The sequence below is a fragment of the Tenrec ecaudatus genome, chromosome 4 (assembly GCF_050624435.1).
Source record: "Tenrec ecaudatus isolate mTenEca1 chromosome 4, mTenEca1.hap1, whole genome shotgun sequence".
NCBI classification, from domain to species: domain Eukaryota; kingdom Metazoa; phylum Chordata; class Mammalia; order Afrosoricida; family Tenrecidae; genus Tenrec; species Tenrec ecaudatus.
The window spans coordinates 153,852,231-153,875,486 of record NC_134533.1 but is presented as its reverse complement, the minus strand read 5'-3'; the positions used below and the strand labels follow the sequence as shown (position 1 = coordinate 153,875,486).

The following is a 23,256-nucleotide window of genomic DNA, read 5'->3' as shown; positions in this document are numbered from 1 at the left end:
CTTCAGTGGAATGTTGACTTACAGAGAAACTCTGAAAGGCAGAAGCACTTAATTTACATGGTAAACGATGATTGTTTCTAAAAGCTCTTAAAATCTAGCATGGGGTGAAAACTCCCAAACTTCTCTTCATAGAACATCCATAGCAACGGTGGGTCTAACACAGAAAGAACAAATGAGAGAAAGGCAAAAGCAGTATCCAAATGTCTGCGCGTAGGCAATGGTGTTGTGTTTCACCTGTACAAACTCTTCAGTCTTGTTTAATGATCACCAATTTAGCTCCTAAGAATTGATTTTTGTTCCAGTAGAAAACTCACAGATGTGATGAAGCTAACTCTTTTTACAGTACTACATGTCAATACAGGGAACAGTTTCTAATCAATTTAAACTTCACACAGTACTGTAACAGAACAAGAAATTTATTATTCCCACTCAGTAGTTCCTGGGGGCTTTGATGTTAAGTCATACATAATCCGAGAAATACCAGGTATCTTCTTAATCTCAGAGACCATCTTCAACACCACCTGTTATAAAACAAAGATTATAAATAAAAGAGTCAAGAACTAGTGCATGTCAAACAGTCCTAGAGGGCACGCATTTGCAATTTAAAATGAAAATGTGATATACTTTCACTATTGTCCTCTTTTATATGGGATAGTCTCTGATTAAATATGTACAGTGAACCTGTTTTCTCTAAAAAAGCTATTAGTGATTTAAATTCTATGCTACTCAGCATGTGCTCTGCAAACAGGCGCTTTGCCTGTGAAATGTCAATGCATCAGCTTCATTTAAAAAGTGGAAAGGATAAGTGCTTAGAAACTTATAGCAATTTGCCACTGCTGTGTTATTTAAGCATAGGATTTTCTGTGTTTAAAAATCAATGCTTCTTAAATGCTTTGTGATTTAAACATACAACTCGTTATCAGTTATATACTCTCTATATCAACAGACAGTAAATGTTTACAAAATAATGATGGCAACCTATGTACAAATATGCTTGATACAATTGATGTATGGGTTGTTATAAGAGCTGTATAAGTCCCCGATAAAATGGGAAAAACGAAACAATGGATTGGTTAAGCAAATGTTAATATATTCACATGCTAGAGCCCTTCAAAATGTCTCTGAAACAGAAATGGGAGTAGTGAGACCAGAAGGGCAGCGAGAAGGTGGGGACAAAAACAGAAACGTAGGTGAAGGGAGATAGCAGTCGGTGTTAAGGTATGGAAATGATATTAATTTATGACTTATCAAGGGGTCACAAGGGTGGGAGGGAAAAAAGGAGCTGATACCAATGATTCAAATAGAATGTAAATGTTTAGAAAATGATGATGGCAACGTATCTACAAACACCCTTGATATAACTGAAGTATGGATTATTGTTAGATCTGTAAGAGCCCCCAATAAAATTATCTTAAAAACAAACAAACCACAACACACACATATAACTCTGAGGCTCTAATAATTACTGTCAAGTGTATGAAAACCTTACAAAAATTGGTAGAAAATTCCCTATCTTTCACTTTGTTTTCTACAAACTTTCTGAAGGTTGGTAAGTTTCAACAGAAGGAAAGCTGACTCTAAGCAATAATCTCCAGTCCAGCTATAATCAGAGCTTTGCAAAGTTCTAGAAAAGTCCGACTGATCCAGTCGTATTTTGATTACCACATTCCAGGAGCCCTGGTGGTACAGTAAGTTACAACCTGGGTTGTTAACCAGAAGGACAGCAGCTCAAGACAAGGTTTTCGACTCCCATGAAGAGGTAAGTCTTAGAAACCCAGAGGCAGTTCTATTTTATCCTAGTCACTATGAGTCAGAATAGACGGAATGGCAGTGAGTTTTTGTTTCTGATTGATTTCCAATTGGCATTCTATAAAAAGAATAGAAGAGGGTGGGGTAAAAAGTAAAATGGGGAAATAAATGGTGGTCAAAAATGGAGCTGTTCGTAGGTTCTCATTCAGCAGCTTCAGGGTACCTGACCACAATGCCATTGTGGCATTTCTCTACTCGTACCAGTTGCTTCTTTACATAAAGCACAGATTAAAAGGACAGACAAAATTAATAGATGGCAGTGGATTACTCTACACATAGTCATCAGACATGTGGAGGGGAACATTACATCTAAGGCCTTTCCCTGAAACAGTGTATTAAACAGTAAATACATGGGACCTCTGGTGGCATGGTGGGTATGGATTCGGCTGCAAATCAAAAGGTCTGTAATTCAAAACCACCAGCTGCTCCTCAAGAAAAAGATGGGGCTTTTTGACTCCTGTAAATAGTGACGGTCTGGGAAAATAACAGGGGTAGCTCTGCTGTCTTATAGGGTTGCTATGCATTGGCATATAGACTCCACAGCAGTGAATTATTTTTTGCATTTCTATGGAGATAAAATATAAGAACCAACCTCACTAACAGAATATCAACTCCCAAAGTAAAACACCGTCAAAGTCTGGTGCATTCACTCTATTATAAAAAACATGTTTCTTTTTGTAAATGTACATTAACAAGAATCTATGTCAGTTACCTCCACGGGGATCTCACTGCCAGGTGTCGCGGGTATGCCAGTCATGAAGTCACTAGTAATAAAGGTTCGAATAACCACAGATCTCTGGCAAGACGGCTGCTTCTGGAGCGGGTCCCGGTCAAAATGTAATGGTGTCAAAATCACTGGCATCTGGCTGATTTTCCCAGCATAGCCTAGAGAAGAAAGGTTAACATGCAGCACCAGGCAGGTAGAAGCATTTCAACCCCGTTCAGTAACATCTTCTCCCACAGGAACCACTGTTGGGAATGACATCATGCATTATTTGCAGATATTCCTATAGCAGGCTAAAGCTGACTCAATCAAAAACACAAACAGAATCAGAACACTGCAGGTATAGGCTAGTCTTGATATATATATAATCTACCACACCACAGTGATCAATGGCTGACATGGTGCAATGTAGCAACGATGAAAAATAAAACTTTCCCCTGGTTCCTAAATGTTTCCTCCTCCCCACTATCATGATCCTAATTCAACCTGACAAATCTGGCTAGACAAAAAAAAAAAAAAAGCCACTTTTTTTATACACTCTTTCACAGGTATAGGTTGGCTTGCAAGGCATTTTAGTTGGGGTGGTGGAAGAGAGGGGAGTTGAAAGTACAGACAACAAAAGAATACAGATCCAAGAATGTTTACACATATTTTAATATTGTTTTGTGTATATGTGTATACAGTATATTTAGGAGAACCATAACTATGCTTCCCAAATAAAACATTTATGACCTATCTGTGAAACAAGCATCAAGCTCTTCAGAAACATGTTTCATATAGAAGGCAACTTAAAAGAACCTTCACAGAATATGTGAAGTTAACTAAGTTTAAAGGCTGCATAGTTATAATTCCAAGCTTCCAAAACCTAGCTGCCACAAGCAGTAACAAACAAACTGAGCCACTTACCAGACTCCCGGAGAATATTATGGGCCTCAAAATCAGCTTGTCGTAAAGTACTAAGCACACCTGTCGTCAAGAAAGTAGGAGTAACATCTGTGGGAGGTTCTTTAACTGGTGGACCAAATATATAGACAACTCTAAAAGAGAGGAAAGGAAAAATCTTAAAACAGCACATGTTAGCATGAGAAACAAGGTGTACAGAGTAGCAGTTCTTTCCCACTTATTCCTAGGCATTTCTCCAATCCACGCTAACTGACCAAACGGGCAGGAAGATGTGAGGTGACGCTTCCTCAGAGTAGCCTCTGGAATGCGAGACTATCAGAAGATACCGCACACCATATGTCACAGCCTCTTTTCACTAAGCTGGTGGAAACACTGAGTTATATAAATAAGTGTGTTCCTTTATAAGACTTAAGAAATTGAAATATATCAACATGTATTGGAAATCTCCAAAAAGAAAATAAAATGAAGTCCCATGATGCCAAAGAGAGATTTTCATGTCCACTTTACTAAAACTGCCCCTTAAGTAAGATTTGGTATTCTACTGCTTCCTTACAGCGACAGAACTCTCATTTACTGATTGATATAAGCAGATGTCTGAAAGACAGAAGGCATGATGTATGAAATGAGGAGCAGACAATTAAGATAAATCTAAGTTGAGTTATAGTCAATACGGTCCTTCTCGCCATAATTCCATAAGCAATATATTATATACAGTTCTGGATATTTTACACCTGTGGCTGCAGTTTCATGTTGGAGGACACCGCCTGCTAATAGACAGGAGTGAGTTGGGATGAAGAGCGGACCTTAGTAGAGGGTGTGACCCATGGCACACCCTGTGTTTCCTTGAGAGCATCTTTAAGATCCCACCACCACAGCAGTGTATGATCTAAGCCACACCCTTTGTTTCCTTGGGAGGATTTTTACTCCACTTTAATAGATTATGGGGCCCCTGCAGTGCAGTGGTTACACTTCGGGCTGCTCACTGCAAGGTCAATAGCTCAAAACCACCAGCAGCTCTGTGGGAGAAAGATGAGGCTTTCTACTCCTGTAAAATGTTAATAATAAGCATCTTGGAAGAGGTTGAACATTTGTGACATCATCAGTCTCCAACTCCTTGGGACTAATCTGGTATTCGTTCTTCTAAAAGGAATGATCACACTGTAAATCACAGCTTATCACTGGTCTAGAGAGATGTATTCCACAATCCAGCCAGAAAACACAAGGCTGTCTAGACGGAGGTATGAGTGTGACCTAACCATCTCCTTTCCAACTCCAGTCGCAGATAACTGCCCCTTCTAAGTAGTCTGCTTGTCGCAAATAAAAAAAAAAATATCTCAAAATGTTCAGTTGAGTCACATTTTAAAGTTATAAACAAAACAAAGATTATGCATATAAAGCAAGCAACTGTGCAAACACATAATAATGGTATAATAATTTTATCTGTTTCCTAATGTGTACTTGAAAGGTAAAAACACACAAAAGACAACACTATCAGCTCAAAACCATGACTATTGCTACGAGCTAAGTTTTGCTTTCCTCTAAACATTCATTCCATAGAAAGGGAAGGTTTTAATCTCATGCACAGAATTGAAGTCTCACTTCTTAACAATGTATCTCAAACCATCCTTAAGTCACCCACCCCACAAACATGCAGTCATTTCTGACTCATGGCAATCCTATCTAGGGTTTCCAAGGCTGTAATTCGTGATCTCTGAGTGGGTAACGGATGTGAACTGCGGATCTTGTGGCCAGCAGCCCAATGGCCAGCCCACAGTGCCACCAGGGCTCCTTTAAGAAATCCTTACAGGAGAAGGTAATTAATTATTAAGTAAAAGAATGTCATGTATTTGTTCTTTTTGCCTTATTATCTCTTACAGACAAGAGTGATCACTAGTGTACCAATAGTTTCCCTCACTGTAAATATACCAAAACTGAAACAATTGTACCTTGTACAAAGATGCAAATTACAAAAAAAATTACAAACATAAAACATATTGTCAAACACCAATAATTTTCAAAGAGTTCTAGCTAAAACATCAAAAGCCTAAGACTACTTTAAGGGCTTCCTAGCCTCCTATTCTAGAAGCCCTTGTGGCACGGTGAGTTACAAGTTAGGTGGCTCAGTGTAAGATCAATAGTTTGAAACTAACAGCTGACTCTGCAGGGAAAAATGAGGCTTTCTACTCCCATAGAAATTTTCACTCTGGGAAAGTCATAAGGGTAATTCTACTCTCTCCTGTAGGGCAGCTATGAGTCAGAATCAACTCAAAGACGGTTAGTTTGGTTTGGTTTTGGAGGTTCCTATTAAAATATCTAGTTCTCTCTGTTGGCTGTCAAGCTTTTTGTTTTTATTTTCCTTTACTGGAAGAAAGAAAGGATAGATAAGGATAAATGATTATGCAATCAATAGGCAAGAAAGAAATGCAGAATGTAAAATGACAGAGATCAAGTTATACACAGATAAACACCCTTGGCAAAAGAAAGGAAACTGTCCGAATGCTGTGGGATAAAAAGCATGCATGAGCGTAGTGGAGTCAAACCCAGAGAAAGGCCATTTTCTGTATAATCTATAAACTTTATCAGGTACTGACATCCTTCAGAACATGCATTACGAACCACTGCTTTGACAAGACACTTATCTCCAGTCTGTAGAGGGATTCTGTAGTTTGTGACTGTAAGGGCACTGGAGCAAACCCTAATGCGTGTGCTCCCTGCACTGACTACAAAAGTCAACATTTAAAAACCACAGCCCTCCACTACACCTTCCCCCTGGGCCCCCTTGCAAAACACACCTGTTAATGTTGTGACACATTCGAGGTATAAGCCTCGCCAGGAAAATCAAAGACTCCCAGTCAGGCTCTTCTTTACTGGAGATTCCACACACGTAACTGTAGGAACGACAGTCACCCTGAAGTAGAAATACGAGCAATTTTTAATCACCCCTTTTTATTGAAGATAAAAATATGGGCTGGAGAATATCCTGTGCGTACCGACACCATTCAAAGCAATTTTGTCTTTCTGAACAAAAACTAGGCGTTTGAATAAAAATACACGAACTAGGTAACTCCTTATCCAATAACCCCAAATTGAAAATCCAATACCAAATACTATCAGTTCAAACATAAAATATCAAGGCAAACTCAAGAATTTTTAAGCCAGAAGCTCACTGAAGTTTCATTCAGAAGACCTGCCCAACTGTAGACACACAGTACACTGTATGTACTCGAGTATAAGCCGGCCCAAATTATCAGCCGAGGCACATAATTTTACCACAAAACTGCATTAAAAATGTACTGAAAAACTCGACTTATACACAAGTATATACGGTACTTAATTTAGTAAACAAGACCTACCCGTATTTCTTGGTGCAGAGACTGAGAAATAATTTCATACGCATTTACTTACCAAATCGCTGAAAAATTAGAGCAAATCTTAATTTAAAAATAAATAACATTCGTTACCATGTTGTTTAATTCAGCTAATCTGCTTGCATAAATTAAACTTAAAAGCTATTTTTAAAGTAGTAGTCATTACTGGGAATATGGTAATTCAGAGTATTTAATAGCTGTCCTATTTTGTGGAACCCCGGTAGCGCTGTGGGGTAGGCACTGGACTGCCAAAGGTCAGCTCCAGGAAAGTGATGAGGTTATCTGCTAGAGCAAAGATTGCCATGCACGGGGATTCTACAGAGGATCGCTAAGAATTGGAACTGACTCCCAACGGCAGTGGGTTTTGAGGAAGGGCTCATCGTCCTTTAGGTATGCTTGCTCTTTAAGAAGCCGTCTGACAGAAATGCATGCATGACTGCTCAAAGACTAAGGGTGTTTCTTGCTGAAATGCCAATGATGGCTAAAGGCTTAGGAAAGGTGAGATAATGGCATAGCCCTCAGTACTAGAGCTGTCTTGTTATAAGTTAATGTCTTCTATGCAGAAACCAAAAATTGGATTTTTTTTTAATATGAGCTTGGAAGGATCTCGGCTTCAAAACCCAATGGATACAGTAAAATTAGACATCTCACAACAAAAGACTTATTTTGGTGGGAAAATTAATAGAATCTGAATGTAACATATTCAATGAATTATGTTACCTGAAACATAACCTAAGAGCTTTGATACATAATCCTTCTTCACTCAAAAGGTGGGGAACAGCTAATTTCATTCTGTACCTAGAAGTGAGCATGCATCATAGGGTCTCAAACTACAGGCTCCCTCTGGAGACTCTGACTCGTTAGGTTACACATGGAACCCAGGGATCGGTTTCCAATGAGTAGCCAAGTTTGGAGACCTAGAACACACACAGTGGGAAGTTCTACATAATAAATCTAGTTAAGACTAAGAAAACTTTTAAAAACCAAATAAAGCATTTCCATTTTTATATGGTAGGATAATGTCTAAGAGGCTCTGATGACACAAGTTAACTCAATGAACTAAAATGTTGCCAATTTGAGCATACAGTCCCTCCCAAAGTAAAAAATGTGGCAATCTGCTCTGAAAAGGAAATTCTATGGGAGAAGTTCAACTCTGTCCCACAGGTTACTAATATGTCAGAACTGACTCAATATATGCCTATAAATATCATAGTAAATATCAACGTGAATGTAAATGATGAATGAGATTACTCAAATTCACTGAAAAACTAAATATTTCAACAATTCTAACAGTTGTTCAATAGTGATTTTTAAAGCAACTGAGCACATAAAGTTGTAGGCAACCCTTGGGGAAAAGGAGTGGGAGGTCAGTTCTAGAACCAAAATAGCTAGATTTATCATTTTACTTTAATCTCAAAGTAATAATGATTTTTTTATCTTGTAGAAAGAACTACATGAATTCAGGGAAAAGAATTTAAAGTACACAACACTCAGGTACATATATTAAGAATTGTTTTTAAGCTTCTGAAAAAGTGTTCATTTATTTCTACACATTAATTCCACCATAAGAGGACATCAGAAACACATCATTTTGAGTTGAATTATACCTTTTCTATTTTGCAAAAGTTCTAAATAGCAGAAAACAGACATTAGCCTTCTCCGCCCTTCCAAGCTTCTCCCCGACCAGAAACACACGAGAATGAAATGCAGTCAAGTTTATGAACACTATCTTGAAGGTGAGAACTACACTAGTCCCACATGCTTGTACAATTGGAAAGACGGAACCATATATAGAGAAAATGAAGTCTATCGTCACAGCTACAGGAGAGCAGAAAACACTGATGTAGGGAATCTACAAGCTGAGAACAAAACCTAAAAGTATATTCACCTGGGCCTTTCCTGAAAGCTGAAGACTTTCAGAGCCACAGTATATTTCACAGACAGAAGGATCAATGAAGATATGCTTCCTTCCAGGCAGAAGCAAGCCCACTCTACAGTAAACAGTCCTTCTAAGTTTTACTTGTGGTTACATTGGTTGACATGTTTCAAAACGGTAAAATCTCACCCCGACCAGTTATTCCCTAAAATCTCATTTACTTCATAAACATTCTAAAAAATATTTTAATTTTTGTTAGCTCAGCATACATACTTTCATTTATCAGCCACTTCCATACCAGTTATTCAGATGTCATTTTTAGGGGAAAACAAGTCAATGAGCTCAGACAACTCACCTGCACACCTACAGTTTTAATTGGCAGTAAGAAGGCATTCAGTGAATGCAGACTCGTAATTTGCATCAGCTTCTCCTGATCCTCTTCGGTTGTACAGGCTTTGACTCTCTGCAACAGTGTATGTGGCTGAGAAAATCAGAGACATTTCTTCAGGTTTTGAAGACTGGCGTATAAATTCCTTTATTATCTATTCATTACATACCGTACCTAATGTCCCTACACTTACTGGTTTATAGCAGTAGGTCTTTCTATTTAATTTGTATGTCTACACAGTATACCCCTGCAGCCCTGGTGGTGCACTGGACTGAGTTATGCTGCTCACAGATCAGAATTATGAGCATCCCCACAGGACAGAGACGTTGTACTCCTGCAGTAAGTCTTGGCAATTCATAGGCAGCAGAGCAGTTCTCCTCTGGCCTATAGGCTCGCTGTAAGTCAGAATCAACTCGGTGGTAGCAAGTTTGGAGTTTTATGCAGTATTCCAAAGTGCCTTCATGAGGGCAGGGGCTTACGACTGATAAAATCAGGTGAGAATTACAGATTAGACTGATTTACATTAAGGCTTTAATCCTATCCCTTTTTATCATCTCTAATAACACTTGTCATATAGTAAATTTTGTCTGAAATTAACACATCTCCACTAACTCCATTGTTTAGCTTGTTAGTTGCCTAATATGCTTTAGCACTCTTCTACTCTCACTCTCTATCTCTCGGTATTGTTTTCTTTTTGAACTTTGTTTGACAATGTATGTCTTAATTTTGGGGTTAATGACATAGTTGACTTACATTACTCTATTCCTTTCTATATGCCTTTTTTTGGTAATCATTTTGAGTGCTCTTAGTTCTTACTATAATCCATACATCAATTGTATAGATTTGTACATGTTGCCATCATCATTTTCAAAACATTTTCTTTCTACTTGAGTCCTTGGTATCAGCTCTTTTCCCCTCTTCCTCACCTTTCCACCCTCGTAGCCTCTTAATAAACTATAAATATTTTCTTATCTTACCCCGTCTGCTGTCTCCCTTCACCCATGATTCTGTTCTTTGTCCCCCCCCAGGAGGGTGGGGTGTTCATACATCAATCAATCCTTGTGATCAACTCCCCCTTTATCCCCCCCCAATGTCCCCCTACCCTCGTGGTATTGCTACTTCCATTATTGTTCCTGAGGGCTTTCTCTGTCCTGGATTCCGTGTGTTGAGAACACTTATCTGTACCAGTGTACGTGCTCTAGTCTAGCCTTATTTGTAAGGTACAATTTGGGTAATGATAGTGGGGGGTTGGGGTGAGAAAGCATTAAAGAACCAGAGGAGTATTGTGTTTCATCAGTGCTATACTGTACTCTGGTTCGTCCCTTCCTTGTGACCTTTCTGTGAGGGATGTCCTATTGTCTACAGATGGGCTTTGGGGCTCCATTCCAAGCACCCCCCTTACATCAATATTGATTGTCTGTTTTGGGTCCTCTGATGTCTGATCCTGTCGCTACCTCATGATCACACAGCCTGGTATGCTTCTTCCATGTGGGCTTTGTTGCTTCTCTACTAGACGGCCACTTATTTAACTTCAAGCCTTTAAGAGCCCAGACATTATATCTTTTAATAGCCAGGCGCCATCAGCTTTCTTCACCTCATTTGCTTATGCACCCATTTTGACTTCAACAATTGTGTCAGGAAGGTGGGCATCACAGAATGCCAGGTTATTAGAACACAGTGTTCTTGAGTTGAGGGAGGACCTGAATGGAGAAGACCCAGTGTCTGTCTGATTGATACTTACCATATGAATATGTGTACATAGACCTATATCCCTGTTATATATTAAGAAATTTTTTACATACATGCCTATATTTATACCTCTATAAAAGTCTTTTGCCTCCTGGTTCTTTCGTCCGTATGCCTGACTTTTAAGGCTTATTTCTTGTCTTGTTTTGAAATGCTATGTAGATTTGATAATAAATCCTTCGTTCCTATTCTTGTACTAGTTCCCCTAAGTGTTAACCTGCATACTTAACAAGGGAGAATCAGTATCTGTCCTCCCTATAAAAACTTATATGAATATTCTAATTCCAATCAACCACCTTTTTGACAAAGTATAAGGCTGGTAATCCCAAGGTAAACCCACCAGTCATTCCAGGGAGAAGGATGAGGCTGTTTCCACCAGTAAAACTTTAGTCTCAAACTCTCTATATCAGTGGTTCTCAACCTTTCTAATGCCATGACTCATGTTGTGGTGAGCCCGAACCATAAAATTATTTTCATTGCTACTTCATAACTATAATTTTGCTGTTAGGAATCGTAATGTAAATATCTGATATGCAAGATACATTTTCATTGTTACAAATGGAACATCACTAAAGCACAGGGATTAATCACAAAAACAATATGTAATTATATATTGTGAAAGATTTCTAATTACAAATCAATCAAGTTTTGTCTTGAAGCTTGGTGTACCATGAGTAACAGTCTTAATATAACAACAGTAACTACATTGCTACATTTTGCATTTTACAGTATGCATAAAAAGCCAACATCTCAGTTCCTAAGACCATTGGAAATAATGTGTTTTCAGATGGCAGCCCCCATGAAAAGGTTGTTCAACCCCCAGTTTGAGAACTGCTGCTATATAGGGTCACTCAGTCAGAATTCAATCAATGGTGGTGATTTCAGATATATATATTTAAGTAAATACCAAAATATTAAAATTAGAGGTCATTTTCATATGTCAATGTTTGTTTCAATTTTACTCATTTGCCACAAGGCTTCCTGTATCTCAAACTTATTCCTTGGACTTTTTGGCTTCTCCTTAAATCAATCTTTTACAATAGTGGTTTGCAAACCCTAGCTGCATACTCGTTTAGGATACTCAGGTCCTATTCCAGCTAAATTAAGTAAGAATTTCTAAGGAAATGGTATGTAGCTATAGTATACTTCAAAAGATATCCGTATGATTCTAATACACAAGTCGGGTTGAGAACCACTGCTTTTAGCTCCCTAAGGAATTGTTAGTATTAAATTATACTTAACTGAAATTTATTTTGCATAGTTTCTTAAAAGAAATTTTAGTCAAAAGACTAATAACAGTGGTGATTATTTTATCCTGGCACCATAAGGTCTTGTTTTTCCTGTTGCCTTCTAATTTATTGAAACCCAAACTCCAGACCAGTGTAGGACCAGTATAGATAGGTCTTCAAGAATAGCAGTCATCTTTAGCTTCCAATTCATTTCTGGTTCAATGGATTTCCCTTACTTTCTTAAAATATATACGGTAAATGTTTTTAAACATTCTTTACTGAGCATTTTTAAAGAACTCATGATAAATCCAGTCTGTTATGCGGATGGAAACGGACATCTGTATGCAACTATTTCTTTACTACTTTCTTGACAGTCGCTTCAAAACTCAAATTACTATGAATTTTCAAATTCTTAATAAAGTCACGTGAATGTTAGACTAAAATAAGAATCCATCAGTACTTTGGACTGATTAACATGTTGTCTTAACGCTCTAATACCGAATAAGTAAGTTCAATGCAAATTATAACCTTTTTAACACTTGCAGAAAAATCAGCTACGATTTTCAAAATATTGTTGGTTTCAGGATAATCCTTACAAATATAAGGTTCTTCAGCACATATTACTCTGATAGCCAGGCCAGGACCTAGAGGTAAAAATAATAATGGTATTTAATATATTTTTAATATTAAAATGCCACAATTAAAATCCATCTGTCATCATAGTTATTTTTAAAGTGCTCAATTTCAAATGTTTCCCAAAGAGCTCATTTTTTCAGAATGCCTAAATTCTACCAATACCAATGATTTCTACCTCTTGCTTTTAATGTATTAAAAGAATTCTCCAGTCAACATTTGGAACTCACAGTATGTGCCTATCTATTTCAAAGTTTTAATTAATTCCTAAATACAAAGTAAAGATAATACAATTATGTTGACCACCAAGTATGGACTAATTTTATAAAAAGAATGTTGTTTGAAAAATAATTTAAAAGATAAAAGATATGAACTATTTCTATTAAATCAAATGTACAAAAGGATAAAAATACAAAATGTACATGGATCCAAGAAAAATAGCATTCTGTTGCTACAGTAAAACAAAAGACGTGTGTACTTGTAAAATAATATCACTTGAAAAGCCCAGACTATAGGTAGTAAAACCATCGTTTTGTCCATTAATTGGTCAGATAGATCCATCTATGCATCCATCCACCCATCCGTTTGTTTATCCTTATTGTTCCTTTATTGAAGGAGCAAGTACAGTGATGTGTTTACTAAATAGAGAAACCTGTCCAGAAAAATTGCATACTACACAAGTTTTGTTACACTTTATGATGGAATAGTTCCATTTATAAAGTTTTATACAGCAAAAGCTTTTAATTTGCCCAGGCTGGCCATGGATTAACTTTTGGAAGTGGTGTTAACTATGTATTATAGCATTAAAAAGGTTTATGCATTAGGTAGTTTCTCAAAATGCTTTGTTACACGCACAATGGCTGAGTACCACTTGACCTCCCTGTGTTAAATTTTAGGCAACACACATGTTAAGGATTAGTCCTAGATATCTAGATGTGAAGTTTACTGATACAGACAGGTACCAGTATACTGGTGAACTTTAAGGTGAAATAATGAGCTTGAAACTATTTAATTTCTTTGTAAATTAGTCTCTGAGCCCAAGTGTTCTCATCTCTCCAAAAACAAGCCAAACCAAACTCACTGCCATTGAGTTGATTCTGACTTTTCTACAGAAGCAGAAAGCCTCATCTTTCTTTTATAGAGCAGACACTGATTTTGAACTGCTGACCTTGCAGTAACAGCCCAACTCAGAACCCACTATGCTACCAGGGCTCCTTTACTCATTTCAAGCACAAGGTAATAGTTGTTTTCATACTGAAGATAAAATGAGGCAATGTATATAAAATATTTAGCAAAGTACCTAGCTGGTAGAAGAAGTATTCAAGAAATATTAGCTATTTGAGTGGTTAAATTTTTTAATTAGGACATTCTTTCAACTCTCTCATCTAATCACTACAATAGAAAACTTGAAATTAAAGCACTTTACCTACAATAGCATATCTCTGGTTGTTTAAAGTTAGGACCAAGGGTTTGAATCTTGTCATTACAGTTTGAGCCCTTGCTGACAATTTCTGATACTTTGAATCAGAATCTACACCTTAACAAGCTCCCTAGTTAAGACTCACCTCAGGATTTGTTCCAACTTATCTAGGGAGAAGAAACAAATTCATCAGCAGGAAGCCAAAGCCCTTACAAGTAATCCAAGTCCTAACTTTATAAACAAGTATCTCTTCTAATCAATTTTTTCTATGTGATAGTAAATGACTGTCCTGGTTTCTTCACTTGATGGCAGTCTCTCAAGGATGGTGTAGTATTTAATTAAAAATACTAAATAGAGTAATAAACTGTATATATAGTAAGCACTAAAAAAATACATGTAGTCTCCACTAACTGCTTTGTGTTATGCTACGTATTTCCTGAGATGGTAAAAATATTTTAAAATTATGAACATTGATTTTCTTCGATAAGGTCATATGACAAACCAAAGTAATTCAATTATTTTCTCTACCTGGAAATGGATGCCTTGAAACTAATTCTTCTGGAAGTCCAAGTTCTCTGCCTAAAATTCTCACTTCATCTTTATGAAAATCTTTCAGGGGTTCTATAACTTTTCCCTACAAGGAAAAAAATGCCAAACAATACAAATTAGCAGCCAATATGACATAGAAAGCAATGGTAATTAATTACTAACTTTTCCTGTTATCTTTGTCCTTAATCTAAAAACAAGAGATATGACTGGATTGCTTATTATAAAAAATAAAGATCAATACATTGGGAAAATGTAAGTATGGTGATCGTAATCTTAGAGCAACGAAAATTCATAATTCAACAAAATGGTGTTTAGCAAGAAATATGGAAATAGTAAGAACAATTTCCATGATACAGAAAAGTGTAGTACTAAAAAGTACCTTTTAAAGTTTCTCCTATATGGTTATGAGGAATCAGACAAATATCTCAATGTCTTCTTAGTTCTCCTTAAAGCATCATTCATTCACTTACTTTAAGCATCTTTTAAATACACGAGGGGGTACCAAAAATGAAAACCAAAACCCAGATTCCCACACCCCCGCAAAGCTATGTTTAAAAAAGATTTTTAATGAAATAACCTGATCACCTTCAAGATACTCTCCATTACACCTGAAATAGTCTGACCCACTGTGGAACTAATTTCATATGTACTCTGCCCCTCACATCATAAGAAACCAAATGCTCATAGTCTTGATCTTTGATTTCACTTGATGATGGCATCTGCCACTGGCTTAACGGCTGTTTGCTTTTGGAGTCTTAATAGCACCATGTCTCTTTCCTAGTAACGACCTTAAGAAGAAAGTCTGGGTCACTTCGAAGCTGTTCTTTCAAAGCCCAGCATGTTTCCACTCGACGCTCTTTTTCCTGCTCAGTCAGAACCCGAGGCACAATTTCACAGCGACCCTTTTCATTCCCAATCTTCCACTAAAATTCACTGAACTGAGCTCCAAGATAGTCCAGATAACTTCCCCATCTCTTCAATGGTCCACTGTCAATCTTCGAGGACAAGTGCATGAATTTTGTCGACAGTTTCGTCCGCCTGGAAGTTGACGAACGTCCAGAATGAGGTTTGTCATCAATCGACATTTAAACTTTTTTGAAATGAGAATACTCATACACTAGAGTTTTTCCCATAGTGCTGTCCTTGTGTTCAACATCACAACAGTTCCTCTGCCACATTTTCCCATGCAGTAAACAAAATTTCACAGCTGCATGCTTTTCTCTTAAATCGGGTCATCACAAAAAACGTAAACTGCTTTTACGAAAAAATTCACTGTGACCAGAGAGAAACTTCCCAGGTGATGCCACTGGGCACACTAACTCAGAGTGAATTGCTTGATGCTTGCCTAGTGGGCAAAATGCATACTACGACAGCTCTGACCAGAGGAACTATTCTCTGGTTTTTTGGGTTTTTAGTACCTTCTAGTACACAGGTCAAGGGACACTTACCCACTCACTGTCAATGACTGAATTGTTGTTCCACTAAGAGTCACTGGACAGATGTGGACAGACAACAACTCCTTCCATAACTAGCAGACCTTGTTCTGTAGCCAAACCTGACTCTAGCTGCCCTCTCTTATCTACCATAAGAGCCTGCATGAGTTATTTGCAAATCAGGTGCCTTGGCCCCAGATCAGGTATAGGCTGACAGGAACTGCACCTAGGACCAGGTATCCCTTCCCAATCCCTAATCCCACTGTGAGCCCCTTGGTCAGCAGAGTGCTCACCCAGACAGATTACACCCCCATTTTCTCCTTTGTTTTTTCATTTCCCCCCATTTGTTTTTTTATCCTTTCATTTCTTCCATTTCTATTTCTTTTCTCCCTATCCTTCCTTCCTTTTACATTTTATCACTTTCTCTTTTCATTTCCTCCCTCCCGAGTTTTGGTTATTTCCCCCCCTTTCTTATACTCTTGCCTTCTTTTTTCTTTTTGTGCTGTTTGTCTACTTATCCCATCCAATGTGAGATACAGCTGGGTCCATATGGCCCAGCCACACTTGAACTTCCAGTAGCACCTGCTGGACAATGGCCACTACCCAACTCCTATACCATCTTACCATCAACAGCAGCCAAAACGAGCCAAATGGGGCCTCAATTATGATACATGAACAGCAAAGAGAAAACTACATACATAATCACATTCTTTATTACACCCACTAGGAAATAGGTGACAAAAGGCTAAAAACACAATTATCAATTAACAACACTGGCACAAAGTCTCAGAAACAAAAGACTGTATCAGTTTACTTGAAGAACAAGGCAGGGGGGTGGGAGACGGGGAGGGTGAGGCAGCATTGGGGAGCAAATAATGTATGTGGGTAGCACTAGATTGGATGGTGACTACACAACTCATTTTAAAAGCCATTTAACCATGAAAAATAAAAATATTCTAAAACGGACTGTGGTGATGACTGGCTGAAATTGACAATAAAACAGTTAAAAATAAATAAGCAAGGCAGAGTGACTCAAACAAGCAACCATTTCTAATAAAGGATTAGCACTATAACTACCCAGTAAGTAATTCAAAAGAATGATGATATTTGGGTGCTTTCAATGGACTGTGAGAAAGTAACACATAAAATCAAGGAAAAGACTTCAGGAAAATACTACAAGCAGCAATAAGATAAAAGAAAAATTAAAACCCATAAAAAAGCTGCAAATTGATATACAGAATTCTAAAGATTTCAGAACTAGATGATACCTTGAAAGGGGAAAGGAGAACAGTAAATCTCTCAATATTAATCTACTAGATGATCACACGTCGTCATGCTGTATTCTATTTGCATATTATACGCACACCCACATTCCCCTCTGCCACCCTTACCCCCGCCGGGGCCAAAGGAAGCCAAAGAATTACGTGGAACACAATCAAGAGAATTAATTTATGTGTGATCAGAATTCCAGAACAAGAAGAGACAGCAAAAACTATACAGAAAATTGTCAAGAAGTAGTGGAAGGAAAAAAATCCATCTCTGTTCATCATGAAAGATGAGAAGACAGGCATACAACAAAATTGAACAAATCCCAAAGAGGATCAACCTCAAATGAAAATCACCAAGACATATTATAATCGAACCTTCTAAAACCAAAGGAAAATAAAAAAAGACAAAATAAAAATTCTCAGATCAGCAAGCATGAGGGAGGGGGGTACTTACAAAGAACCAGTACAATTATATTCTGATTTCTCAGTAGAAAATACTGACAAAAATGCAACCTGTAATTAACATGCATGATGTTGGGTTTCCCACCTATGATGCCTGGTGGACCTGATCTGGTTTTCAAAATTTTCTGTTTTTAGTTTGTATTGTTTTGTTTGGTGATTGTACACATTAGGGGGCCTCTCAAAGGAGTTTGGTCACTGGAGTCACCCTCTTCAAGTTATGTTATGTTTTTTCATTTATCAGTATATGAAACCTAGGATTGATGAACCTATAGATACTACCATATATACTCGAGTGGAGTATAAGCTGACCCAAATATCAGCCGAAGCAGCACCTAATTTTACCACAAAAACTGCATTAAAAATGTGCTGAAAAAAACTTGGCTTATACACAAGCATATGCCATAAGTAGCATAAGGGATTCAGGGAGACGATGTCAAGAAATCCATGTATATAAGAAATATTTGGAAACTGATTGTGGTAGCAAATGTACAATTCTGGTGGATATGATTGAACTATGGAATGATATGTTTTTTAAAGGACAGTAAAAAATGGTGTAATGGGGGTACTGGAAGGTGTGTAAACATTAAAAGGCAACAGGAGTAAACACTAATATGCATACAATCCTGCAACAATAATCTACAAATAGATGAATGGGAAGATATACAGAGTGAGCAGGTATGGAAGGTAGAGTATACACACATAAATATATATAGCTTTGACAGAGGTTATCTGTGCATGGGAACCTCTGCTGCAATTGTATTCATAGATGTGGGAGAGCATACAAGTGGAAAATTGATGAAAACATCTTGGACATAACCAAGCACCTGGAGAAAAAGAGTCCCTAGGGCTGGGGGTTAAAGGTCAGACCAAGATCAATTGGCATAACTTAGTCCACAAAATCTATATTCTACTTTGAGGATACTGGGAGGAGTATAAAATACCATGAGTGGTCATCTATACAACTATTGATCTCTCCCTATCCAAAGAATGATAAAAATTAAAAATATGTGGAAACAGTTTAATGGACTAATGGACCATAAACATCAGTCCCCATAATCCTGAGACCAGAAATGGTGCCCATCTGTCACTACCAACTATTCTGAAAGAGATTCCAGTAAAAGGCCCTAAAAGAGAAAAAAATGTGGAACAAAACTCAAAATCATTAGAGAGAGTATGTGTACCTGCTGGTTAAGTAAGAGTCTAGTGGAACCCATGGTCCTAGGTCATCCCTTGGGTCTAGAACTGAACTCACTTCTGTGAGTCAATTTTTAGTCAAATGAAACAGGTCTATAAAAGGAAGCAAAAACAAAAAAGAAGCAATAGCACTATTGATATGTGCACACCTTAGAATACACCATTTGGAATCAAAGATAATTTACGTACGGACAAAAAGTTCAGACGGATGATGAAGGGGAAATGGAGACAAGAAACTACACGAGAATATAGGATGGGTGAATACAATAAGAGGTTACAATTAAGGAGATAAAGCACTGTGTGAATCATTATAAAACTGATGTGCTGTCTCACCCAATTCACAATAGGAAGTTTTTTAAAGCTGATAAGTTTTTACCTCTTCTCTCAACTTCCTGATGAGCTCTGTGTCGTTGTGATGGGTTTTGATGAGTTCAGCTTTGCCGCTTGCAACAAGGGATGCGCTTTCAATGAGGTCAGGCCGTAACGTACCTTGAGCAAGGAAAACTTCCTCGGGCTTCAAGTTCATTTCTCCAATTACTTCATTGGCAATCTATTACCAAAGAAAGTACAACAGCCTTTTAACATATTGCTCTTAAAAAGACATACAAAAAGAAGCAATTTATACTTAGCACTAAATTTCTAAGAGTCTTTTTGTAATCCAACTAAGAAATGGTAACGGGCTTTGCAGACGCCGCCGCCTGAACCTGTAGTCTTGTCTGGTCCTGCTGTGCCCAGCCATGGTCAACCCTACTGTGTTTTTCGACATAGCCGCCGACGGCGAGCCCCTCGGCCGCGTTTCTTTCGAGCTGTTTGCAGACAAAGTTCCAAAGACAGCAGAAAACTTCCGCGCTCTGAGCACTGGGGAGAAAGGTTTTGGTTACAAAGGTTCCTGCTTCCACAGAATCATTCCAGGGTTTATGTGCCAGGGTGGTGACTTCACACGCCATAATGGCACTGGTGGCAAGTCCATCTATGGAGAGAAATTTGAAGATGAGAACTTCATCCTGAAGCACACAGGTCCTGGCATCCTGTCTATGGCAAATGCTGGACCCAATACGAACGGTTCCCAGTTTTTTATCTGCACCGCTAAGACTGAATGGTTGGATGGCAAGCACGTGGTCTTTGGTAAGGTGAAAGAAGGCATGAACATTGTGGAAGCCATGGAGCGTTGTGGTTCCAAGAATGGCAAGACCAGCAAGAAGATCACCATTGCTGACTGTGGACAACTCTAATTAAATGTGATCAGAATTTTCTGTTTCATCTTAAGCACCAGACCATTCCTTGTGTAGCTTGGGAAATCACCCTTCTATTCCCAATGTGCTTGCAGTATCGTTTAATCTTGTGCTCTCACTCCAGTTCTTCGAGTTTCCTACTTTCCTTAATCTCCCTGAGTCCAGCTGGAAAGCAGAGTTAAGTTTATGATTATGAAATAAAGGATAAACAATAAAAAAAAAAAAGAAATGGTAACAAACGATGCCCCAAAATAAACTCCTTTAACAACATGTACTTCAACAAGATTGAAGGAGTATGCAAACATTCACTTTAAGTGTTTGAAATCTAGTCACTGAAATATTCAAAGAATTAAAGTCTAAAATCAATTAAAAACATCTATTCTTGAACAATGAAACCGGACTGACCTGCTCAATATTATAACAACATACAAAAGGTCAGGCAATGTTTTGTTCTGTTGCACATAGGATCACTGAGTCAAAATTAGCTAGATGGCAACTATCAACAACACATAATACCCAAAATCCAAAGGGGGGGGGGGAATCAAAATTGGTTATTTGATAAGACAAAGAAAAATGAATACTCAAATTCCCAAATAATATTAGTACTTTAAAGATATTAAAAAGATAGATACCTTAACAAATGTGTCCCCAATAATTTTTCTTTTCTCTTCAGGACTTGCAGTCATATTTAACGTTTTGCTAATCCTTTTTCGTGGGGTTCTATCTTCCTCTGATATTGGCAGAGTAGTTGTTCCATTGTAGAAAGAATGAGCAGCATTTATCACTAGGAAGCAAAACAGATGTTTCAGAATTAAAAATTACAAATAACAGGTCAAGCCATAGAGGAAAAAACCTCTAAATAAATCCTCTGATCTCCACTAAATTTGTCTACATATTCCAGAACTACTAGTACACTATAGCAAACAGATTTCAGATTTGGATATTCGTGAAACTTTGTTTGAGGATCCTTTTTAAAGATAGCATTTAATGACCAATGATATCACAAAGTAAGTCTGCTCCTCCTTTGTTCAGTGTTCTGCAAAAGATCGATAAAAAAGCCACAAGCAACAGAGGGCATCAAAGTCCTGAAAACAGCACACGGACAAGTCCTTTGACGGGTTCTGTTTATAAACATGTACTTAGCAGTCCTGGGCTGTCTTTTTATAAATACTCTGACTCAAATCTCTATTTGGTAGTTAAGACTTAAGAATTTGATGGTGAGTTTCACCATAAGATGCTAAGACCACTGGCTATTTCACTAAAGATCTCCAAAGAATTTATAGGATGTGCTCTTAAACTGGTCAATCACCCCCCAGAGATGGTACTTCCAATCGTCTGCTTTTTGTCTCAGATTTTCAACAAATCTCACTTTAGGCTCATTTATACTCAGGAACCCATGCTTCTAATTACTGGACTTTCCTAGAATTCTGGAGCACAAATCACCTTGTTTGGGGGAACCACCCCACCCCCATGCCAAGGTTTCAGCTTCCTCCATTCTGTCAGTTAGATCCAGAGGTTTTCAATGGCCAATTTTTCAAAAGCAATTTCACCTAAGCTTTCTTTCAAGGTATCTTTGGGTTGACTCAAACCTCTAACCTTAACTACTGACACCACCACTCACCAACTGCAAAGTTTAACATTTGCAGAATCCAAAATCTTCCAACTTTACACTGGGACTCCTTTAGCGCTAACAGTAATTTACATGGTAAAAAAAATTGTTTTCTTAATTTAAAAAATGTTTTCAGCCTTTAGCTTACTATGAAAACTGTAATTGGCTAAAGGCAGTATGTTCAACTAAAGAAGTCCTGATAATGGCAATTCTTTTACTTATTTTGGGGGGGGGGTGTAGGGGGGTTTCAGCAATACCTTTGACGTGAATTCCAAGCTTTTTGAGGGCTTCTTCTACAGACTGGCTTTCTCGCTTTCTCATAAAGCCATTATCAATGTGCACAGCAATAACTTGATCTTGGTTCAAAGCACGATTCAACAAAGCTGTACAAACTGTTGAGTCTACCCCACCACTGAGTAAAACCTACAGATAGGAAAAGAAAATTAAAATGATTAAACTGGTTCCTGAAAGTGTTGGCATCAAAGGTACACAGGTAACTGAAAAAGCACTATGCAACAGTTCGACTCATAAAGCGCCTTGTAGACATCCGAGGCTGTAACAAGGAACTCACCCCTGGGTTCCAATGTGGTTGACATAAATCTGCACACTTCGAGATGATAAATTGCTTACCAAAACTTTTGATGTCCCTACTTTCTCTTTGATCTCTCGAATACATTCCAGTTCTCTGTTCTGCACAGTGAAGGTCCCACTGCACCCAGCTACGTCATAGAGGAAATTCTTCAGTATTACTTTCCCATTTTCTGTAAGGCCAACTTCAGGATGGAACTGTGCGCCATATAGTTTCTTAGTTTCATTCGCTATACCTTTGTAGAGTAAATAATGAGAAATTAGTGTTTTTGAGTGACAGTCTCTTCTCTTTAAGTTCTACCCTATGCTATTAAACTCAAAATTTACAACTCCAGTCCAGCTCTCTAAAGTACACTCAGTCACACAACAGCCTCTATTCCTTGATTTTAATGTCTCCTAAGGAATCACAAACTCGTGTATCTTTCCCAGCAAGTAAAAAGAAACTTCACCCTTTATTGCTTAGCCCAAAATGTCAGTTAAAAACGTGGTTTGACATCCTACCCGAGTCAACTGCAAATCCTTTGTCTCATCCTTCTAAATATATCAGAACCCCACCGTTCCTCAGCCTGTCTACTTCTACCACCCTGGGCCAAGACACTACAGTGCTTCTTCTCATTACTGCATGGGATTCCAAGCTCGTCTGCTTGCTTCTGCCCTTAATGCTGTCTTTCCTCCTCACTACCTACTCTTTTCAAAACCCTACCTCACTACAAGTAAGCCAAAAGTTTTACAATAGCCTTCAATGGCCCTACATATTTTGCTCCCCCACCAATTCCATAGCAGTGGTTCTCCACCCTCCTAAAGCCACGACCCTTTAATTCAGTT

General features: G+C 37.9%; 2 protein-coding genes across 3 annotated transcripts in view; one reads left to right on the top strand and one right to left on the bottom strand.

The window, feature by feature from the left end:
• Positions 1–398: 398 nt before the first annotated feature.
• GMPS (guanine monophosphate synthase) overlaps positions 399–23,256 on the bottom strand; it is a 71,729-nt gene continuing 48,871 nt past the window's right edge. For both annotated transcript variants that reach the window (XM_075546955.1, XM_075546954.1), the window contains exons 6-16: positions 22,474–22,667; positions 22,101–22,266; positions 20,867–21,018; positions 19,379–19,552; positions 14,625–14,730; positions 12,572–12,687; positions 9,036–9,161; positions 6,229–6,344; positions 3,440–3,570; positions 2,522–2,694; positions 399–521 (exon numbers count right to left, since the gene is read on the bottom strand). In XM_075546955.1, the coding sequence (XP_075403070.1) occupies positions 420–521; positions 2,522–2,694; positions 3,440–3,570; positions 6,229–6,344; positions 9,036–9,161; positions 12,572–12,687; positions 14,625–14,730; positions 19,379–19,552; positions 20,867–21,018; positions 22,101–22,266; positions 22,474–22,667 (1,556 nt within the window). In that variant the 3' untranslated portion in view covers positions 399–419. The remainder of the gene's footprint in view (positions 522–2,521; positions 2,695–3,439; positions 3,571–6,228; positions 6,345–9,035; positions 9,162–12,571; positions 12,688–14,624; positions 14,731–19,378; positions 19,553–20,866; positions 21,019–22,100; positions 22,267–22,473; positions 22,668–23,256) is intronic.
• Positions 19,687–20,463, top strand: LOC142445278 (peptidyl-prolyl cis-trans isomerase A). Its single transcript, XM_075546956.1, has one exon. It carries the CDS (start codon positions 19,740–19,742, stop codon positions 20,232–20,234), a length of 495 nt encoding a protein of 164 aa, XP_075403071.1. The 5' UTR covers positions 19,687–19,739; the 3' UTR covers positions 20,235–20,463.

Excerpts from the sequence above, each read along its gene's own strand:
- LOC142445278 (XM_075546956.1), top strand. The coding sequence starts at position 19,740 with ATGGTCAACCCTACTGTGTTTTTCGACATAGCCGCCGACGGCGAGCCC.